The 19362-nt window shown below is 41.1% G+C and overlaps 1 protein-coding gene across 2 annotated transcripts in view; it reads left to right on the forward strand.

Moving 5' to 3' along the window:
- Positions 1-13945, forward strand: part of PUM3 (pumilio RNA binding family member 3) — a 39905-nt gene extending 25960 nt beyond the window's left edge. For both annotated transcript variants that reach the window (XM_068974371.1, XM_068974372.1), the window contains exons 14-18: positions 5472-5614; positions 6235-6457; positions 8674-8761; positions 11039-11129; positions 13732-13945. In XM_068974371.1, coding sequence (XP_068830472.1) covers positions 5472-5614; positions 6235-6457; positions 8674-8761; positions 11039-11129; positions 13732-13864 — 678 coding nt within the window. In that variant the 3' untranslated portion in view covers positions 13865-13945. The remainder of the gene's footprint in view (positions 1-5471; positions 5615-6234; positions 6458-8673; positions 8762-11038; positions 11130-13731) is intronic.
- The last annotated feature ends 5417 nt before the right edge of the window (positions 13946-19362 follow it).

Raw genomic sequence — 19362 nt, forward strand, 5'->3', positions numbered from 1 at the left:
ACACCACAGTTGATTTTTCCATTTTTCTGTTGATGGATGTTTAGGTGGTTTATAGTGTTTAAAGCTTTTAAACACTGTTATTATTTTTTGCTATTGCAAACAGTTCTGTAATCTTGCATGTCTCCTCATTTCTCTGAGGCATTTACTTAGCAGAACTGAGGGTTGCCAGACAGGCTGCCCATATGTTTGTAGAGTCATGTGTCTGTGTTACCGCCCAGCCACTACAAAACCTGTTGCATTATGCAGTGCTTATAAAAATAGCCAAGAAAGCTTAGTGTTGCTAAGCACTCTATTCAGAGTAACTGGTTCTCCTGAAATGTCAGGTTGACATTGTAGCCTAACAAGCACTCCTCCTTTTCTCTTTAAAACCAAGCTCCAGTTTAATCGCCACATAGTGTTCTCTGATCTCCCAACTGGACCTGCTGTCCACATCGTCTCAACTCTTACAGGTTTTTGTCCTTGCCATCTGTTCATTTAGCAGTTAGTTGTGGTCTCACCCAGGGCTGACACACTCAGAAACATTCATTGACCAGGCAGGTAAATGAGTGAGGCAGGCCAAGTTGGAGGGGTGGTAGGGGCGCTGTGAAGAAAATGGGGGGAGTGTCCGTGCCTTGTCCAAGGCGATAGCCACCCCAGCTCCCATCTCTGGGAATGTGAGCCCCATGGAGATAGGTCTTCCAACTTGTTTTTCTTTCTAATTGTGATAAAATTTTCCATCTTAACCATTTTTAAGTGTACAGTTAAGTGATATTAAGTATATTCACGTTGTTCTGCAACCAGTCTCCATAGCATTTCCATCTTACAAAACCAAAACTGTACTTTTAATAACCACATCCCAAGTTTTTGAGTACAGCCCAAAAGTTGGACTTCTGGATATATCACCATATTTTTTAAACAAAACACTCAATCACTGCCAGTGATCTTTCTTTTTACATTTCTGTTTTTAATCATTATTTAAATCCCTTATCTTTAGTTTTAACTTTTTATTGTGTTTTCTTGCCTATTCTGCTAGATTTTAGCTCTTTAAGGTTAAGGCCAGTCTGCATTTCTTTCTGATCCACATACAACCTCCCACGGAAGAATGAGCACCATGGATGGGCATGGATGGGCATTTTGCATTTCTTTCTTCCTTTGAAAATCCATGTGTGCTCTAACCCTGATTCCAGTGTGTACCTTTCATTTTGAGTTTTACCTTTCCTTCTTAAAAGAGGGTGGCAAAACAGGAATGCTAAAGAGTCTGACAAGGGTCCATCACAAGGTCAGAATGGCCACAGGTTTTCACAAGGGAGTTCTTTTGTTCTTCCTTCACTTTTCTTTTGTGTACATACCTTCTTTCACTTCAGTTCAGTTCAGTTGCGCCCGACTCTTTGCAACACCATGGACTGCAGCATGCCAGGCCTCCCTGACCATCACCAACTCCCGAAGCTTGCTCAAACTCATGTCCATCGAGTCGGTGATGCCATCCAACCATTTCATCCTCTGTTGTCCCCTTTTCCTCCTGCCTTCTACCTTTCCCAGCATCAGGGTCTTTTTCAGTGAGTCAGTTCTTCGCATCAGGTAGCCAAAGTATTGGAGCTGGAGCTTCAGCTTCAGCATCAGTCTTTCCAAGGAATATTCAGGACTGATTTCCTTTAGCATGGACTGGTTGGATCTCCTTGCAGTCCAAGGGACTCTCAAGAGTCTTCTCCAACACCACAATTCAAAAGCATCAATTCTTTGGCGCTCAGCTTTCTTTATGGAGAAGGCAATTGCACCCCACTCCACTACTCTTGCCTGGAAAATCCCATGGACGGAGGAACCTGGTAGGCTGCAGTCCATGGGGTCGTTACGAGTCAGACATGACTGAGCGACTTCAATTTTACTTTTCACTTTCATGCTTTGGAGAAGGAAATGGCAACCCACTCCAGTGTTCTTGCCTAGAGAATCCCAGGGACGGCAGAGCCTGGTGGGCTGCCATCTATGGGGTCGCACAGAGTCTGACACAACTGAAGCGACTTAGCAGCAGCAGCTTTCTTTATGGTCTGACTCTCACATCCATACATGACTACTAAAAAAGCCATAGCTTTGACCAGACATATCTTTGTCAGCAAAGTAATGTCTCTGCTTTTTAATATGCTATCTAGGTTTGTCATAGCTTTTCTTCCAAGGAGCAAGCGTCTTTTAATTTCATGGCTACAGTCAACATCTGCAGTGATTTGGGAGCCCAAGAAAACAAAATCTGTCACTGTTTCCATTGTTTCCCCATCTATTTGCCATGAAGTGATGGGACCGGATGCCATAATCTTAGTTTTTTGAATGTTTCAAGCCAGCTTTTTCACTCTCCTCTTTCACTTTCATCTAAAGGCCCCTGAGTTCTCTGCTTTCTGCCATAAGGAATGTCTCATCTGCATATCTGAGGTTATTGATATTTCTCCCGGCAATCTTGATTCCAGCTTGTGCTTCATCCAGCCCAGCATTTCACATGATGTACTCTGCATATAAATTAAATATACTCCTTTCCCATTTTGGAGCCAGCCCGTTGTTCCATGTCCAGTTCTAACTGTTGATTCTTGACCTGCATACAGCTTTCTCAGGAGGGAGGTAGGTGCCCTGATACTCCCATCTGTTAAGAATTTTTCATAGTTTGTTGTGATCCACACAAAGGCTTTGGCATAGTCAGTAAAACAGAAGTCGATGTTTTTCTGGAACTTTCTTGCTTTTTCTGTGATCCAGTGGATGTCGGCAATTTGAACTCTGCCTTTTCTAAATCCAGCTTGAATACCTGGAACTTCTTGTTTCACATACAGTTGAAGGCTCGCTTGGAGAATTTTGAGCATTACTTTGCTAGTGTGTGAGATACCTGCAATTGTGTGGTAGTTTGAGCATTCTTTGGCGTTGCTTTTCTTTGGGCATACTTGCTTTAGAGTAAAATAAATAAGGGAAAGAAGTTACAACAATTAAAATTGTTTTGATTTTCTCTAAGTCAGAGGGAAAGTGAATTGAAAACCTATACATTTAAACCTTTGTTGTTGGAGTTCTCTTTTGAGGATGCCAAACTCATGACTCCATCAGCTTTATTTAGTCTCCATAGTTAAAGGTGCTGTACATTGAGAGGAGGTTTTTTTTTTTTTTTATGAAGAAAATAATATTATAGCACTTCCCAGTTTGCAGAGTGAAGTTTTTGATTTACTCCTGGTAGTGGCCCACAGGTTGGGCAGGTATATCAATATCCTTGTGCACAGAGAAGGGAATTGATGTGTAGGGAGGTTTAAGGTTTTTCCAAAGGCTACACAACTTGAACCCAAAGACCAAATTCAACACAAATCAGCTGCGCTTTATAGCTCCCTCGTCCTGTCTCTGCGTGTTCTGCCACTCGGTGTTCTCCAAGTGATCATCTAGAAATTTCTCTTCTTTGTGTACTCCAGGTTAAATAGAAATGAATTAGAACTCCATAATACAGCATCACTCAGACTGTCTTTTTTTTCCCAAGATAGTAGGAGTTGGGGTAGAATTAAATGACATATTTTTAAGTAAACATTTTTTAGTTTCTTAGGATTGTTAGTTTATAAACATTACACTATTTCAAGAAACAGACCAAGCTGAATGTAGATTCTAAATTCCTTAATTGCAAACTGAAAGGTAGTTAAATTTCAGTGAATTTGGGGGCTAGTCCTTGAATAGTAGTTTTGCATGGGTTTTATATGCATCTTGTGTTAAAGTGAAACCATTTCTGCCGAAGCTAAATACACTGCACTAGCCCTTAAGTGTAGAACCTATAGAGAAGGCCAAGTGCATTGAAGAATACATGCTGGCTTCATACCACCCCACTTTTCTTCCTATACCAAGAGAAAATAGCTCATTAAATAGCAGCCATTTATAGTTCTTCACAGAATACCCCTCCCCACCTTCCCTTTTTGGTTTTTTCCCTTCAAAAAATCAAGTGTTTTAAAGGTATAATATCCCAGAGGGTTTTTTTAAAGACAGCAAAGTTATGGAGATCTTAACAATTGTAGAAATTCACCTAAGCTACATATAATTCTCAGTTTCTTCCTTCAACTGAATTAAAGCGTTTGTTTTCTTTTATGACTTAGTTAAAATTGAAATTGAAAAAGCCACATTAAAGGTAGCCCATATTTGTGGCACTAAATGCTTCTTTATCAGAAATCCATATATTGAGTCTACTTTGAGGCAAGCTTACCTTGAAATTGGAGAAAAGTTCCCATCCCCGTGATAAATTATGTACATTTTTTTTTCTGTCTTCCCCTTTTTTACTGAAATTTTAAGTTCATTTTTTTCTGAGTGGTCTAAATTTGTATTCATTTTGAGGTGGTGATATCTATTGTATGTATTTTCCAGCTTTTTTTTTTCCCCACTAAAATTACTAATCTCATTCTAATTGATAGGCACTTAAGAGAACAGCAGATCTGCGTATAGCGTCTCCTAGAGAATTCCTTTCCTGATGAGGGTACATGTTCTCTTTGAGAGAAACTAGAGTTGGAAAGTCAGGGGACCAAAACTAGTCAGAGCCCTTTTGCTAACATCCCAGCATCGTCCTGTGGCGCCACCCCCCAACCCCCGCCTTTCGGGGTTCCTCATTTCTGTACACATGGGTGGTTGGGCTGGTGTTTTTCTGTGGCCCCAATCAGTTCTGAAGAATCTCTCCGATGTTCAGATGTGTGTGGCTTTGAATATTTATTAGGTTTATTTTATAAGAAATAGGAATGTTAGGGAAAGGCTAATGATTTTTCTGTTGCATATTTAGAATAAAGGTGTTTTTACACAGTGATTTCTCTGTCTTAGTAGACATCACCAAATCTATACGGGAGCTCATTTGGGGTGGGGATGACATTGCCTTTGTTCCTTAAACTCAAACAACTAGAAAAGGAGGTTACTGTTCTTGGTAACTTGATGGGAAATGTCATAGAAAGCAATTATGTGTAACTGCTCCACAGAGTCTTTCTGCAGTTATTTCCCTTCCCCCGTCTTTTTGTTTTCCATGCGATACTTCATTTGCTATGAATAAGTAACCTAACTTTAAAAGCCTTTATCCACTTGTTCTATTTAACAGAGTTTCTTTATCTCCGTTCACATACATCTCAGTGGGGAAATTCTAGGAAGAATGGTCCCGATCAATGCTGATGCTGCATTTAAGTGCAGCTGCAAATTAACTGTATCTGCTCAGTGGCCCCAGCAAGCAGTGTCCCAAGTAATAGCCGCCTAAGAAATATTGGTTACGATGAATGAGTTAGCTCCTGAAGTCCTTGGGCTTGGTCAGTCAGCTATAAATGGATTGTTCAGTAATGCTAGTCCCAGTAGAGAAGCAGTTCTGTGTTCCTTGTGTAAGAAATTTCTTTAGCTTTAATGAGACGATTTCAGAACTAGCTATACATTTTTCATTATTTTGGGGGGAAGTTATGTATCCTTCTTTTCCATTCAGATTCTAAGCATAGTTTAAGTGTATAGTTTCACTTTCTGTTTCTATACTTTTACAGGAAATTATCAATTCCTTGCCGAACATAGTAAATGACAAATATGGAAGGAAGGTCCTATTGTATTTGCTAAGCCCCAGAGATCCTGCCCACACGGTACGAGAGATCATTGAAGTTCTGCAGAAGGGAGACGGTAATGCACACAGGTAAGGGCTTAAGCCCGCTCTGGTTGTTCATTCATTTTGAGTGGCACACGGGTCCACCTTTCATGCTTCCTCCCTCAAACTCCAAATGAATTCCATTTTTAAGCCTGTAGTTGTGGCAGATTCTTAAAAGTTTTTATCCTGAAAAGGAAATGAAAGTATACTGCCAAAAAAATGCCTCTGGGATCCAGCACATAATAGGTGGCTGGGTGTGTGATTTTTTTATGATTTTGCTTTATATTTAAAGCAACCAGTTAGTCAAGTCCTCTAGAGAGCAGAATCCATACTGTAATCTAAACATGTGTTATCTTGTGAGATATTTTGTTGTTGTCTTTACTTGGTTTGAGTTTTCTGTGTGTGTGTGTGTGTGTGTGTGTTACACAAGGCGAGCTTCACTTACTGAGTGCCCGTTCTGTGCCAGGCACTATTCAGATCCTGGGGACCCAAAAATGAAAAATATCCCAGCCTCCAATTGCTTATCCATGGGCACAGCAGAAATCAGACAATTATAGCAGAACAGGACATTAGCTCTTAAAAGCCTTAGAGGTTTCTGTATGAGTAAAGCACCACATTAACTTTGCTATTCATCTTACCTTGATTCTTCATTCATCATGTTCCCACAGTAAGAAAGACACAGAGATCCGCCGACGAGAGCTCTTAGAGTCCATTTCTCCAGCTTTGTTAAGCTACCTGCAGGGACACGCCCAGGAGGTGGTCCTGGATAACTCTGCGTGCGTACTGGTGGCTGACATCCTGGGCACCGCCACGGGAGACGTGCAGCCCGCCATGGACGCTGTCGCCAGCCTGGCAGCAGCAGAGCTACATCCCGGCGGCAAGGACGGAGAGGTGAGATGCCCCCGTGAGACGGGCGAGAAAGCCGCCATGGCCACAGAAACTGCCATCTCTGGGAGCACTGCTAGAAAGAGCCTTTTTATGATTGTTCGCTCACCCCTTACCCACAGTACATTTGGAAATTGTGAATTCAGAGCACCAATGCTGTTAACACTCACTTGAACACTCACTGTCTTTTGATGGCTCTACATTATCTGCAGAGTAAAACCAGACTCCTGTTAATGTTGTCCATGACTGACCCAGGCTGCCTTCCCAGCATTCTCTGTGTTCTTAATTCTGTTCAGAATTTGCTGCGGACTTCTGTACTTCTTCATTTGTATGTACTTCTTTTCTCAGTCGCCCGCGCTGCCCATACTTCCATTTTCCTGCACTCTTCCTGCAGAAACTGCCTTATTCATCCTTCCGCATCCTCAGAATCCTTCTCCATGAAGTCTTTCTTAACTCCCTCTCAAGCAGAAACTTGATGCTCTTTCCTTTCCTTTTCTTTTGAATTATTATTTATTTTTGGCTGTGTTGGGTCTTTGTTGCTGTGTGCAGGCTTTCTCCAGAGCAGCTCCTGCTCGCTGCTCTCTAGTTGCAATGCACAGGCTTTTCATTGTGGTGAGTTCTCCTGTGGCAGAGCACAGGCTGTAGGTGAGTGGGTTTCAGTAGTCATGGTGCACAAGCTTAGTCACCCCATGGACACGTGGTATCTTGGACCCATGTCCCTTGCATAGACAGAGAGACTTTTAACCACTGGACCATCAGGAAAATCCTCTTTGCTCTTTCTGATTGCTCTTGCTTACGTTATTTGGGCCTTTTATTATTCTGTCTTGTATCTCAAGCTTATCGGTTCATGCACCAGTTATGTGCTAGGCAGTGGCCCACACTCCCCCCACCCCCACCTAAAAAAGAGAATGCCATTTGGGGAAACATTATAGTTAAATAAATATGTACACAAATGATTATTTATTATAGAATAGAGATAAGCGGTGTGAAGGAAAACTTTAGGTTCTATGGGATTGTGTAAGAATGGGAACCAGCTTGTCCTCAGAGGACTTCCCAGGGCAGTGAAAGCTAAGCTGAGACCCAGAAGATGGGTAGCTGAGTGAAGGAAGAAGATTCTAGGCAGAGAGAAGAGCCATGTGGGGCCTCCTGGAGGAAGTAAAGAGCTCAGCATGTTTGAGAACAGCAGGCACAGGGGGCTCGAAATCAGTGAGCAGAGGGAAGAGGAAGGCAGAAGCCAAATTCTGCTGGGGCCTCGTCCCATGCAGGGTTGTGAGCTCCTGATGGAAAGACATGTTTGGGGAGCTGGCCGTTGTCTGACATAAGAGATGGGGAAAGAAATGGGCCGGGGGTCTTAGAGATGCCCTGACTCCTGCCATCATGGAGCAGATCCTGTTAAGAAATTGGGATGATGCATGTGTCTTGAAAGTTCCTCTGTAAGGAGATAGAGCTTGTCTCCCACACTGGACACAGAGAGATTGATCTCTATGCGAACGGTTCATGTGGCCCTTGAAAAGGAGGGAGGTTAAGCTGAAAGATGGCTTCTTATCCTGCTCACCAGGCAGTGCTCCTCAGGCACCTGTACTTTAACATCGTGCAACATCAGGTTTCAGTGTTTCTACTGTGTTGCTCCTCAGAACTGCATATGACGATCTGAAAAGTGGTTTGTGTGATCTTAAGACGAGCCTAGTGGTAGAGCTATTCAGTCTGGAGCTCGCGAAGCTGTGTGTGAGCTGTGTTGGTGGCTGTGTTATCTTGAATAACTGTCTTCGTTTTGGTTGGGGTTGGAGTAGGTCTTGTCTTTCCAGGACTAGTAGTCATTCTCAATAAAGACCTCTTAAGTCTTGTGGACAGAGAAGGTGATGGCACCCCACTCCAGTACTTTTGCCTGGAAAATCCTGTGGACAGAGTAGCCTGGTAGGCTGCAGTTCGTGGGGTCGCTAAGAGTTGGACACGACTGAGCAACTTCACTTTGTTTTCACTCTCATGCATTGGAGAAGGAAATGGCAACCCACTCCAGTGTTCTTGCCTTGAGAATCCCAGGGACGGAGGAGCCTGGTGGGCTGCAGTTTATGGGGTCGCACAGAGTCAGACACGACTGAAGCAACTTAGCAGCAGCAGCAAGCCTTGTGGAACTTTCAGCTTGCCTGAGACCTTATCTGTATGTGGTGATATCAGGTGGATGAAGGCAGCTTCTTAATTAATGTGTTCTTGACCTCTCATAGCTTCACATAGCAGAACATCCTGCTGGACATTTGGTTCTGAAGTGGTTAATCGAGCAAGATAAAAAGATGAAAGAACGTGGAAGAGAAGGTAGGCTGTGCAACTTGACCTCCTCTGGTACTGTATGTGAAATTTCAGTAATGTCTGGCATCCTTGAACTTTATGCTGGCCTTTTATGAGCTCAGATGAAAACTTGTTGAGTGTTGAGACATGATAGCTGTAAGAAATGATTTAGTGGTTGCTACTTTTTCCCCTGGAGATTTGTCTCCTTGAATCCTTCCATTTTCTTTCCCTTTCCCACCCTCCCTCCCTCTTCTACTACTTCAGACCTCATAACAGGCTTGTCCAGTGCTTTAAAATGCCATTTTATTCTTTGAGGATGGTGAGAGCTGAGTAGGAGGGCCCGTTTGTGAGTATCATCACCCCAGTTGAAAAACATATTTATCTCTAGTTTTGAGGAAAGGATAACCAGAAGAAGATTACCCTTATCAGAGAATTTTAAACTGATGCCAATTTGGCCTTGGAATGCATATGACCAAAGAGCAAGCCAGTCCTTGGCACTTCTTGGTTTTTCATAAACCTTACAGCTGCTCTGTGGAAACTCAGCTCTCAGGAGGATGACAGCATCTTTTATCTAAGTGAGAAGTTGCATGTCCTTCCCCTGTCAGTCCTGTCTCTTTGACCAGACCTTCTTTTTCTAAATTCAAACTCAATTCAGACTCTATTTTAGCCACTAAAGAGATTTCCTCCCACTGAGTTAAAACAGTTCAGGCTTTCTATTACTGTGTCTGGGAAAAGTGACAGATCATGAATTTATGTCTTGAGGCAAGTTGCAGTGCTGATGGCTAGCAAAGCAATCACTGAAGCAGTAGAGCTGGCACTTCTCACTCTGTCGTTAAGAAGATAGACTTGGCCCTATTTCTCACTGTAATTTTTTTTTAATAAAAAACCTTCTTGTAATAAACTTTAAAGAAAAAATAATATATTGAATCATCTTTTTCATTATTAAAAAGTCGATACATAGTTGAGCTGAGTTTATGTCAGAAGAGTGCTCTTGCTTACTTTTAAAATGTGAAGAATTTTCTAGTGACTTTTCTCCTTATTTCAACTGCACTGGCAACCCTAAAACACATCTGCTTGGACTCGAAGTATCCATCATTTTCATGTAGTGCCGAATGCATGGCTACCAGTCTTGGTTATCTGTTGCTGTGTAACAAGCTGCCTCAAAACCTAGTAGTTTTCAGAACAGCAGTCATTTGGTGGTGTTTGGTGGAGCTCTACCCCAAGTCATCCAGGGCTGCTTGGCTTGGGGTTAGAGTATCCACTTACACCATGACTGGCAGTGGCTAAGTCCAGCAGTCTCAGTCCCCTTCTCTGGTATGCTGAGTTTCCTTACAACATGGTGGTCGAGTTTCAGGACAATGAAGTAGGTACAAGGTACTTCATGATTTAGCCTCAGAAGTGATTTAAGGACCACACTTTCATGTCAGTTACAAAGGGCCACCCAGTTGACAAGAAGATACCAGTTCTACCTCTAGATGGGGAAGTGGCACTATTCTAGAAGCACACGCAGGAAAGGAGATGTTGCTGTGGCCGCCTTTGGAAAACATCATCTGCCTCACCAGTTGGTTTCTGTCCCTCTTGAGCACGAGCCACAAAGAGTGAAATAGCCATAGACCCCTTGGCTTTTAAAGCTTCCTCACTATTGGATATCTTTGAATGAATTATACTTAGGGCCTACCCAAGATATCTGTCTTTAAAATAGGTTGTCCCTACTTCCATGTGTACCAGATCCTGGTATTCAGAGTTTCTCCTTTGTCCTAGAGTTAGTCATGCTTAGATGATCCAGTGAATACGGTAATATACTGTAAAACCTTGGGAATCAGATGTACTGAAATAACAAAAGATGAATGGTATTTTTGATGGAAGAACAAATGTTTAGTTTTGTAGAGAGAAAACAGTTGTGTTCGTGGCACCTTCGGAGTGAGCATTTTCCTTGAGGAGCAACTTGATTTTAACCAAACACTGCTATTACACCTTTACTTCCTGAATAACTTTCAGATTAGGGTTAAATCATTAAATAGTACAACGAAAGGCAAACTTGACCAAGTGAGCATTTCACTGTTTCTCTTGAGTAATTACTGCAAAACATAGCTGGGGATTTGGGTCAGAGTTGAAAGAAATGGCTATATTAAAAACGCGTTATGTCAAGCTGAGCTTAACAATATCGTGTTAAGTGATACTGGGTGAGAACTCTATTAGCTTTCTTATTAAAACATTTTTGCACTCTAAGAGTAGTAGAGAGAGAGTGATTGGGAGTTTAAATATTGGTGTATGACGTTCATAAAGTTTCAGTTTATTTTACAGGTTGTTTTGCAAAAACACTCATAGAATGTGTTGGTGTGAAGAACCTGAAGTCCTGGGCTAGTGTCAATCGAGGAGCCATTATTCTCTCTAGGTATGTAGAGTATGTGCCTTTCCTGCTGAGGCTTCGTATCCAAATGCCTGTTGGTGCAAAACATGGTTCCTTCACATTTATTTCTCGGTTGAAATGTCTGTTTTCAGTAGCCCAGCATTCCTCTCAGTCACCCTTGGTCTTAATTTGCCAAATATTAGAGGGTAAGTGTCACTTTTTCCATAGGCCCTCTTTTGGATATCAAGGATCATAAAATTAGGGCGTTTCCAAGGTATCGTTTGATTGTTTCGCCATATTTTTGGTTTTGAGCACAGTATAATTGTATGCTTTTTTAATGAATTAGTTTTGTTCCTGTGGAATCTGATGAAAGTTGTTTTTTTTAAATCACAGCTGACTTTACATATAATTCTTTGTTTTCAACTATTCTGAAAGGATTCGAGAAGCATTAGCTATTATAGTCTACCTGCTTATCTTCATTTCTAATTAAAATGATAGAAAATTGATGATTTGTGAATTGAGACATATGGTTAACTTGTATATTTTTGCCTGGACATAGGTTGAGTTTATAATGTACAGGGCATTGAAATTGCCATGTATTCTGTTCCCAGATAAAACCCTTCTATTAAGGATATTCACTTTTAAATAGATTCTGTGTTGCTCTAAAGCAATCACAGTTGATTTCTCCCCCTGCTGTGTCATCAGGCTTTGGAAAAAAACAGTTACCAGTTTCAGCTTGAATTTCCCGTAGTATTTCACATGCAAGATCCTCTGCAGTTTAATTTGTATTGTTTATACGTCACAGGGATTTCTTCAGTTTATATTTTGATTTGGTACACGTGTACTCACAAGTATGTACATTCCAAATGGGCATTCTTTTTTTTTTGGTATATCAGTATCTCCAGATGCACAGGTGATATTGATCACTAATTTATTTCTCATTAAAATTAGCTCATTTTCCAGTTGATGTTGAGCAGCTGGAGTCCATTAGTTGAAACATGAACTTTTATGACATAGATTTCTTTACCAGGCATTTGGAGTGTTAACAACCTACTGACATATTCTCTCATTACATACAATTAACTAAAAATTCTGGCAGTGCCATAAAATTAATTTTTTAAGATTGATCATCAATCAGAACTCCCCTTGGGTGGATTTCAAACAAGAGAAGGATACTGTAGGTTTATTATGGAGTACTCCTTAAAACTGAAATATGAAATATCTGAGGTTCTAAGAGAAGTGAAGCTGTAGATAAGTTAATAATTGATTATTATAATTATTTTGTATTTGGTTATAGATTATTGTCAGTCACGTGCTTGACTTGTTTGGCAAGATTCTTTGCTTGTTTATATTTTTCTTTAAACTCATGCAGTACATGTATGTGTTTTTATTTTTGGTTTGTTTGTTTTGCTAAATCTTTTTAGGAGTAAGTGGAAAAGCCTCATTCTGGGTAAAAAAACCAGCCTTGTATGCAGTCTGAACAATAACTCAGGGAAGCATTATTCTCTAGCATTGAAATGCATGGGTTCCATTCCCAGCTCACTGTGTGGCCTTGCACAAATTCGACTTTTCTGAGCCTTAATTTTCTTGGATGTAAAATGAGATTAATAATAATCTTAGGTTGTTGGGAAAACTAAATGAGATAATACGTGATGCTTAGCATTAGGTCTAATGCGTATGTTCAATAAATATTAACCTGTATTACTATTGTGCATGATGTGACTGTGTGTTTAGCCAAGGTTATAAAATAAAAACACCTAGTGAGTCACAAGTCTGTTAAGAGGGCACCTTTCAGCTTTGCAGGTGGCAGGCAGTACCTGTTGCTTGTCTCCCACAAGCATTGGAATGCTGTTGGGGGCTGCTCATTTCCCCTCCTCTCTATGGACATTATGGAATTACTGCAGCCAAGGTCTTTCAAAAGTGCAAAGTGATTACTTTCTAGGATGTATTTCAGTGGTCAGTAAATGTGGTCATGAGGAAGTCAGGGGAGAATAAGAAATTCAGCCCCGATGTTTGACAACAGAGTGCCTATGACCTGGCCCTATCTAGAGAAAGGGGCCTACTTGTTGCCAGCCTGCAGGGCTTCGCTCACCTGGGATAGAGTGCCCCAGCAAGGTCTCAGAGAGCAGAGCTGACCTTATCTTATTCAGTGACTCACATCAATCGAATATGTAACTACGTGTCAGGCTCTGGCTAGGTGCTTTAGGTACGAGATCATGTGAGCCTCAAAAAACAACCCTGTGAGGTAGAAGGTGGATTCTTTTGTTGATTCCATTCTACAGGCCAGGAAATTGCAGTCTTTGCGAATTTTAATGCACACTCTTGGTTGTATAGTTACTAGAGTGACAGAGGCATTTTTCAAATCCGGACAGGTAAGGTATAAGGTAAACCTCTTCACCCCTTCAGTCAGTGTTTTAGCAACAGAGTTCCGCAAGAAGACCATTCATTAACTGCTTACCTTTTATGCTGCCCACCTCCCTACATGTACACCTACTCGCAGGTGTTAACTCAGCTACTCAGTGAGCATTTCTTGACTATCTGCTCTGAATTTTTTACAGTGTGTGGAGGTAGTATTTGCAGACCAGTCTAGGAGGCTTTATGAAATACACTTTTTTGTTGTTGTTTTTTTTCTGTCTTCTCTCTTCAGCCTTCTCCAGAGTTCTGATCAAGAAGTTGCAAATAAAGTCAAAGCTGGACTGAAAAGCCTGATTCCTGCCTTGGAAAAAAGCAAAAACACCAGCAAAGGAATAGAAATGCTACTTGAAAAGCTGACTGCCTAGGTGGAAACAGTTAAGAGCAAGTGGGAGTCATTTTTCTTGTTCTGTTTTCCCAGTACAGGAAAAAAGGGCTAGGGTCCATCTTACTGGTAATTTGGGTCCTCTGTATATGTGTTTCTTCTTTGTATAAGAATCTATTTATAAAATGGTTTCTAAAATTGTCCTTTTTAAGAAAACAGTCTCAGCCTTCTCTTTTATCATATTGAATAGTAAACAAGTCACAATGGAAAAGGTTTGACAGCCATACACAAGGACCAAACAAATTCATACAAGGTAGTTGTATGCATTGATTCAGGGGAAAAGACACCTTCAGTGAACAGTCTGAGAGAGCTTCTTGGAGGGGGAGGAGGAATCAGAGAGCTTCAGATGAGGCCATGTGTGCGTGCTGAGTTGCTCAGTTGTACCACGTCTGACTCTTTGTGACCCCACCTCATGAACCGTAGCCCACCAGGTTCCTCTGTCCCTGGGATTCTTGTGGTGAGAATGCTGGAGTGGGTTGCCGTTTCCTCGTCTAGGGGATCTTCCTGAGGATGTGGTAGATGAGAGCCCTGGGGAGTCCTTGGTGGGCATAGTGCTTCAGGAACCCTTGGGGTCCAGTGGGCACAGGGATGGGGCCTTTCTGCATCTAGGGCGGCTGCATTCCCAGCTGCCTGATAGATTGGACACCATGTTAGATTTTGTTGGAAACAAGTGACTACAGTAAATTAAGATTTGTAGGGGAAAACGTGCGGGGTGAATTAAACGATCACACTGGGTAGCGATGTGAATGTCAGGGCCACAGGGAAAATCTTCCTGTCTTTGAAACTGGGCCTTCCAGCTGTTTGTAATGAGACTCTCTGTTTTGGAACTTTTCCCTAAAGTAGTTGAGGCCTCCAGGGTTTGAGTTAGAAGGAAGGTTATGCGGATTTGTTAATAATGCAGCAATTTGAATTTAAGTACAAGTCGGGTGTTTGAATTTTAAAACTACACTTGACTCCCAAGGAACCAAGTTTGGAAGGATTGGTAGCCCTTGGAAGGATTCGTAGTCAGGCTCTGCTTTTGAAACCAAGCTTCAGTGCTTTGTCTAAGTAGTCTGCTGTGACAGCACAGCCACTTGATTCTGCACCAGGGTTCCACCTGAGAACAGCGGAGCCTTTCCTGCAGACTGCCCACTCCCAGGACTACTTCTAACACAGGAGATGTCACCTGCTGCCCTTTCTGACAGGTGCCTTGAAAAGAGCCCATGCCGGTGGCTCTCTTGTGTAGATTGTCTACCTACCTACGCCCCCATCCCCCTCCCAACTGCCCCTAAGGGTGGAGATGTGAAACTGCTGGGTCTGGGGGTGGGGTGATGAGATACAATGGGGAAGAAGCTTGCTTTTGTTGGACCAGTGTATTGTGAGTCTGTTTTCCATATAATGGGCCCATTTAGAAAGAGATGGGGACAAAACTGCCATTTGTTCCATCTATAAGATTAAAATAAAATAACATCTGCAGTTTTGAAAGTTAAGAGTATTAGGAAGCATATCTCAAAACCGTTAGCCCTACTCCTTTTCACTCTTGGCCTTGTCCTCCCCAGAAGCAACTTTCAGTTCTTTTTTAGCTCTGCTAGGTGTTTAAACAGAAATTTTGAGGTTTTAAAATATATATATGTTTTAAACGTTTTCTTTTAACTTCCTATTATGGCAAAATACACAGTGAGACCTTTCACCACCAGTGTTCCCCTACTTCATTTCTTTCCATTTTCCCAAAAGAATTGCATTATTTTTGAAAAATTGGTGTTCAGTTTATATGATTATGCTGACATCACTTCTTAAAACTGAAGGAAGTAATGAACTGTCATGACATTTCCTTTACTAATTTCTTTTTCCTGGGATTAATAAATTGCCTCATTTATTTTTATTTACTTTCTTTCCTACGTTCCTATTATTTTTCTCAAACTGACCATCAGGATTGTTTAAACTCTTCTCCAGCAGGCCCCATTTCCTCTATTTTTTTCAGCCTGGCAAGGCGCCCATGTCATTTTGGTGTCTACCCTTTTCCCCATGGCTCTGATATGTCCCACCTCATGTGCTTCGGGTGGGTCAGAAATGTGCTGAGATTTTAACAGCTTCAACCCTTAATCCACAAAGCCATTACACACATCTCCTTGATTAGTTCACATCAGTGTTCTTTTGCAAACTAATCCCAGGGGCCCTTCACTTAAGTCAGTGATGAGTTTTAGGAGGGTCTTGACCAATATGCTTCTCAGAGGAGAAGCATATTCCTGGGAAAGTTTCCTTTAGTCTCAGACCCACAAGGAACAGAGTCCCTTTCCTGCCTACTGACTTTAGTATATGCAGGAAGCACACTGGGGATGGTGGAGCAGAAGGTTGAAGAATCTGAAACGTTGATGTTGAACTGCTGAATAATCAACTGCCCTACTACTGAACTTCCTGCTACATGAGAGAATTAACTTTCATTTATCACTTAGGCCATTTCGAGTTGAATCTTTAGAAACTTGCAGCCCAAAGTGTGCTTATCTGTCACTGAATAATAATTTCCACCCTGTCCAGTTCATCAAGTTAACTGGCAGACACCTCTCCTGGAGCCAGCTGGCTTTCATCCTGGGCCTTCCCTTCATGTCTCCTATGGAAAGCCCATTTCCAGGACCCCATGCATTTCATCTTCTTGCTTAACATCCTCTTTTGAATGGGGCACAGTCTCTAGTAGCTTTCTGAGAAAGGATGCATATGTGGTCAGAATTTAAAGTCTGAATGTCTTTATTCTACCCTTTCGCATCTGGGCACCTATTTTAGCTGGTTATAGAATTCTAGTTTGAAATTAATTTTGCTGTGGAATTTTGAAGACATGGGTCAGTATTTCCTTCAGCTTGCAGAGTGACTTTGGAAATTCAGTACCATTATTATTCTCAGTCTTTGTATGTGGCCTGTTTTGGAGGGATGAGAGGGTTTTTTCTGAAAGGTTTCAGGACTTTATCGCCAGCCTCATCCTCGTATTTCAGGATCTTGGCATTGCTATCTATTGTGTGTTATCTGCTCTTCATTATTCATACTGGGTAATTGTTTAGGACTTTCACTGGAGAAGGCAAGCCCTCCCATCCAGGGGCTGTGTTTGTATTATCTCCCTAACCCCCACATCCTCCAACCCTGTTTTTTCTCTTCTTTCTCTTTGAAGCTCCTATTTCGCAGATTTTGAATGCTGATTTGATCCACAAATTTTTTCTTTCAATTCTTTGGCCTTTTGATTTGCTTTCTGGGTGAAATATTTTCTCCACTTTTTCTTTCAGCCCTTCCATTGTCTTTTTAAAAATTTTTATGTCTTTAAACTTTACTGAGGAATAATTGAATAAAATATAATAAAATTATACATATTTAAAGTGATATACATTGCAGAATGATTCCAAGATCAAAATAAGTAACAAATATGGATAAATGGTTTTATTTTACTTGAGTATATGCCGAGGAGTGGACTTGTTGGGTCATATGGTAACTCCACATTTAAGCATTTGAACAACTGCCAGACTTTTTCAATGTGGCTGTTCCATTTTACATGTCCATAGCAGTGTGTGAGGGCTCCAACCCCCCTACATCCTCACCAACAGTTGTTAGTATTTGACTTTTTAATTATTGCTATCCTTATGGGTGTGAAGTATTATCTCTTTGTGTTTTTTATTTGTATTTCCCTTTGACTAGTGAGGTCAAGCATCTTTTCCTGCTCCTATTGGCTGTTATGTTTTCCTTGAAGAAATATCTCTTTAGATCCATTGCTCATTTTTCAATTGAGTTTTTTATGTTTTTATTATTAAGTTGCTAGAGTTTTTTATATATTCTGGATACAAGTCCTTTACCAGATGTATGATTTGCAAATATTATTTACTGTCTTTCTGTCTGTTGTTTTTTCACTTCCATGATAGTGTTCTTTGAGACACAAAGGTTTTAATTTTGATGAAATCTAATTCATTTTTTTCTCTGGTTGCTTGTACTTTTAGAGTCGTATCTAAGAACTCTTGGCCAAATCCAAGGTGTTAAAGATTTACTTCTGTGTTTCCTTCTAAGAGCTTTCTAATTTTAATTCTTATATTTGGGTCTTTGATCCATTTTGTGTTCGTTTTTGTGTATGGTGTAAAATAAGGGTCTCCCACTTTATTCTTTGCACATGGCATCATTTGTTGAAAAGCCATTTATCGCTCTGAGTGATCTTGGCCCCTCTGTTGAAAATCAGCTGACCATAAGCACCTGATTCCATTTCTGGACTTTGAGCTCTTATTCCATTAATGTATACCCTGACGCCAGTACAGCACTGTCTTGATTGGCTGCTGGATATTTGAGGGGTGTGCATGTTTTATGTATTCATACGCTGCTCAGTTCAACTGGGTGCAGTTTTTGTGTTCACTCAGTGTTTCTCACAGACAGAATCACTCCTGTTGTTCTTTAATATGTCGACCAAATTGGAAAACCCTTCCTCCTTCCCTGCGATTGTCTATGCTCAGCACTCCTTGGTCTGTTACCTAAACCAAGAAAAGTGCTAAGAAAAATGGCAGTCAGGACTGGGAGTATGAAGTATAAAAGTGTCTCATGACAGTTGCTAATCCAGTTGACAGACGTTTCTTGCACACTCACTATTTCATAATCTCACTCAACTCTCAGGGTGGGAGGGGCAATACAGGGGCAGGGAATTAAGAGGTATAAACTGTCATGTACAAAATAAGCTACAAGGATATATTGTACAACACAGGGAATACAACCAATATTTTATAGTAACTGCAAGTGGAGTATAATCTTTAAAAATTGTGAATGACTATACTGTACACTTGTAACATATATAATACAACTATACTTCAAAAAAATTATCAAAAGAAAGAGGCTCAGAAAATGTCTATATAATAAGTTCATGGTAAATTACTATGAGAAACTAAGAATGGTTACTCTGTTTCCCTTCAGTTTTAAAGTTTGACTTTTTTCAATTTTAAAATATTAGGAATTTATATATATTTGGTCAGTCCTTCCATTGTCTTCTATTTTCATTTTGTTTTGCTTTGCTTTGTCTCTTTTCTGGTGTCTGCACTTTTTATTTTGGTCTCTCATGTTTGAGACTTTCTGGGAGAGATCTTTGGCTTTACTTTATATACATGTGTGTGGGCCCAACCACTCAGTCATGTCTGACTCTCTGTGACCCCATGAAATGTTCTGTGACCCCATGGACTGTATCCTGCTAGGCTCCTCTGTCCATGGAATTTTCCAGGCAAGAATACTGGAGTGGGTTGTCATTTCCTCCTACAGGGGATCTTCCTGACCCAGGGATCAATCCTGCGTCTCCTCCTTATGTATGTAAAGCCCTCCTTAATATACATAAGACCGCTAAAACTGATCAGAAAAGCAGCAGGACCTTCCTGAGTGTTGACGGTTCATTGCACAGGTGATGAGGTGTGGCTGCTGCTGTTGGACCAGAGTCCTCCATATGTCGGGATCTGTAGGGCTTCTGGTTGGAGCTCTCGGTGCCTCTAGAGGGGTTGCCAGCTA

The sequence above is a fragment of the Capricornis sumatraensis genome, chromosome 6 (genome assembly GCF_032405125.1).
Source record: "Capricornis sumatraensis isolate serow.1 chromosome 6, serow.2, whole genome shotgun sequence".
Classification (NCBI taxonomy): Eukaryota; Metazoa; Chordata; class Mammalia; order Artiodactyla; family Bovidae; genus Capricornis; species Capricornis sumatraensis.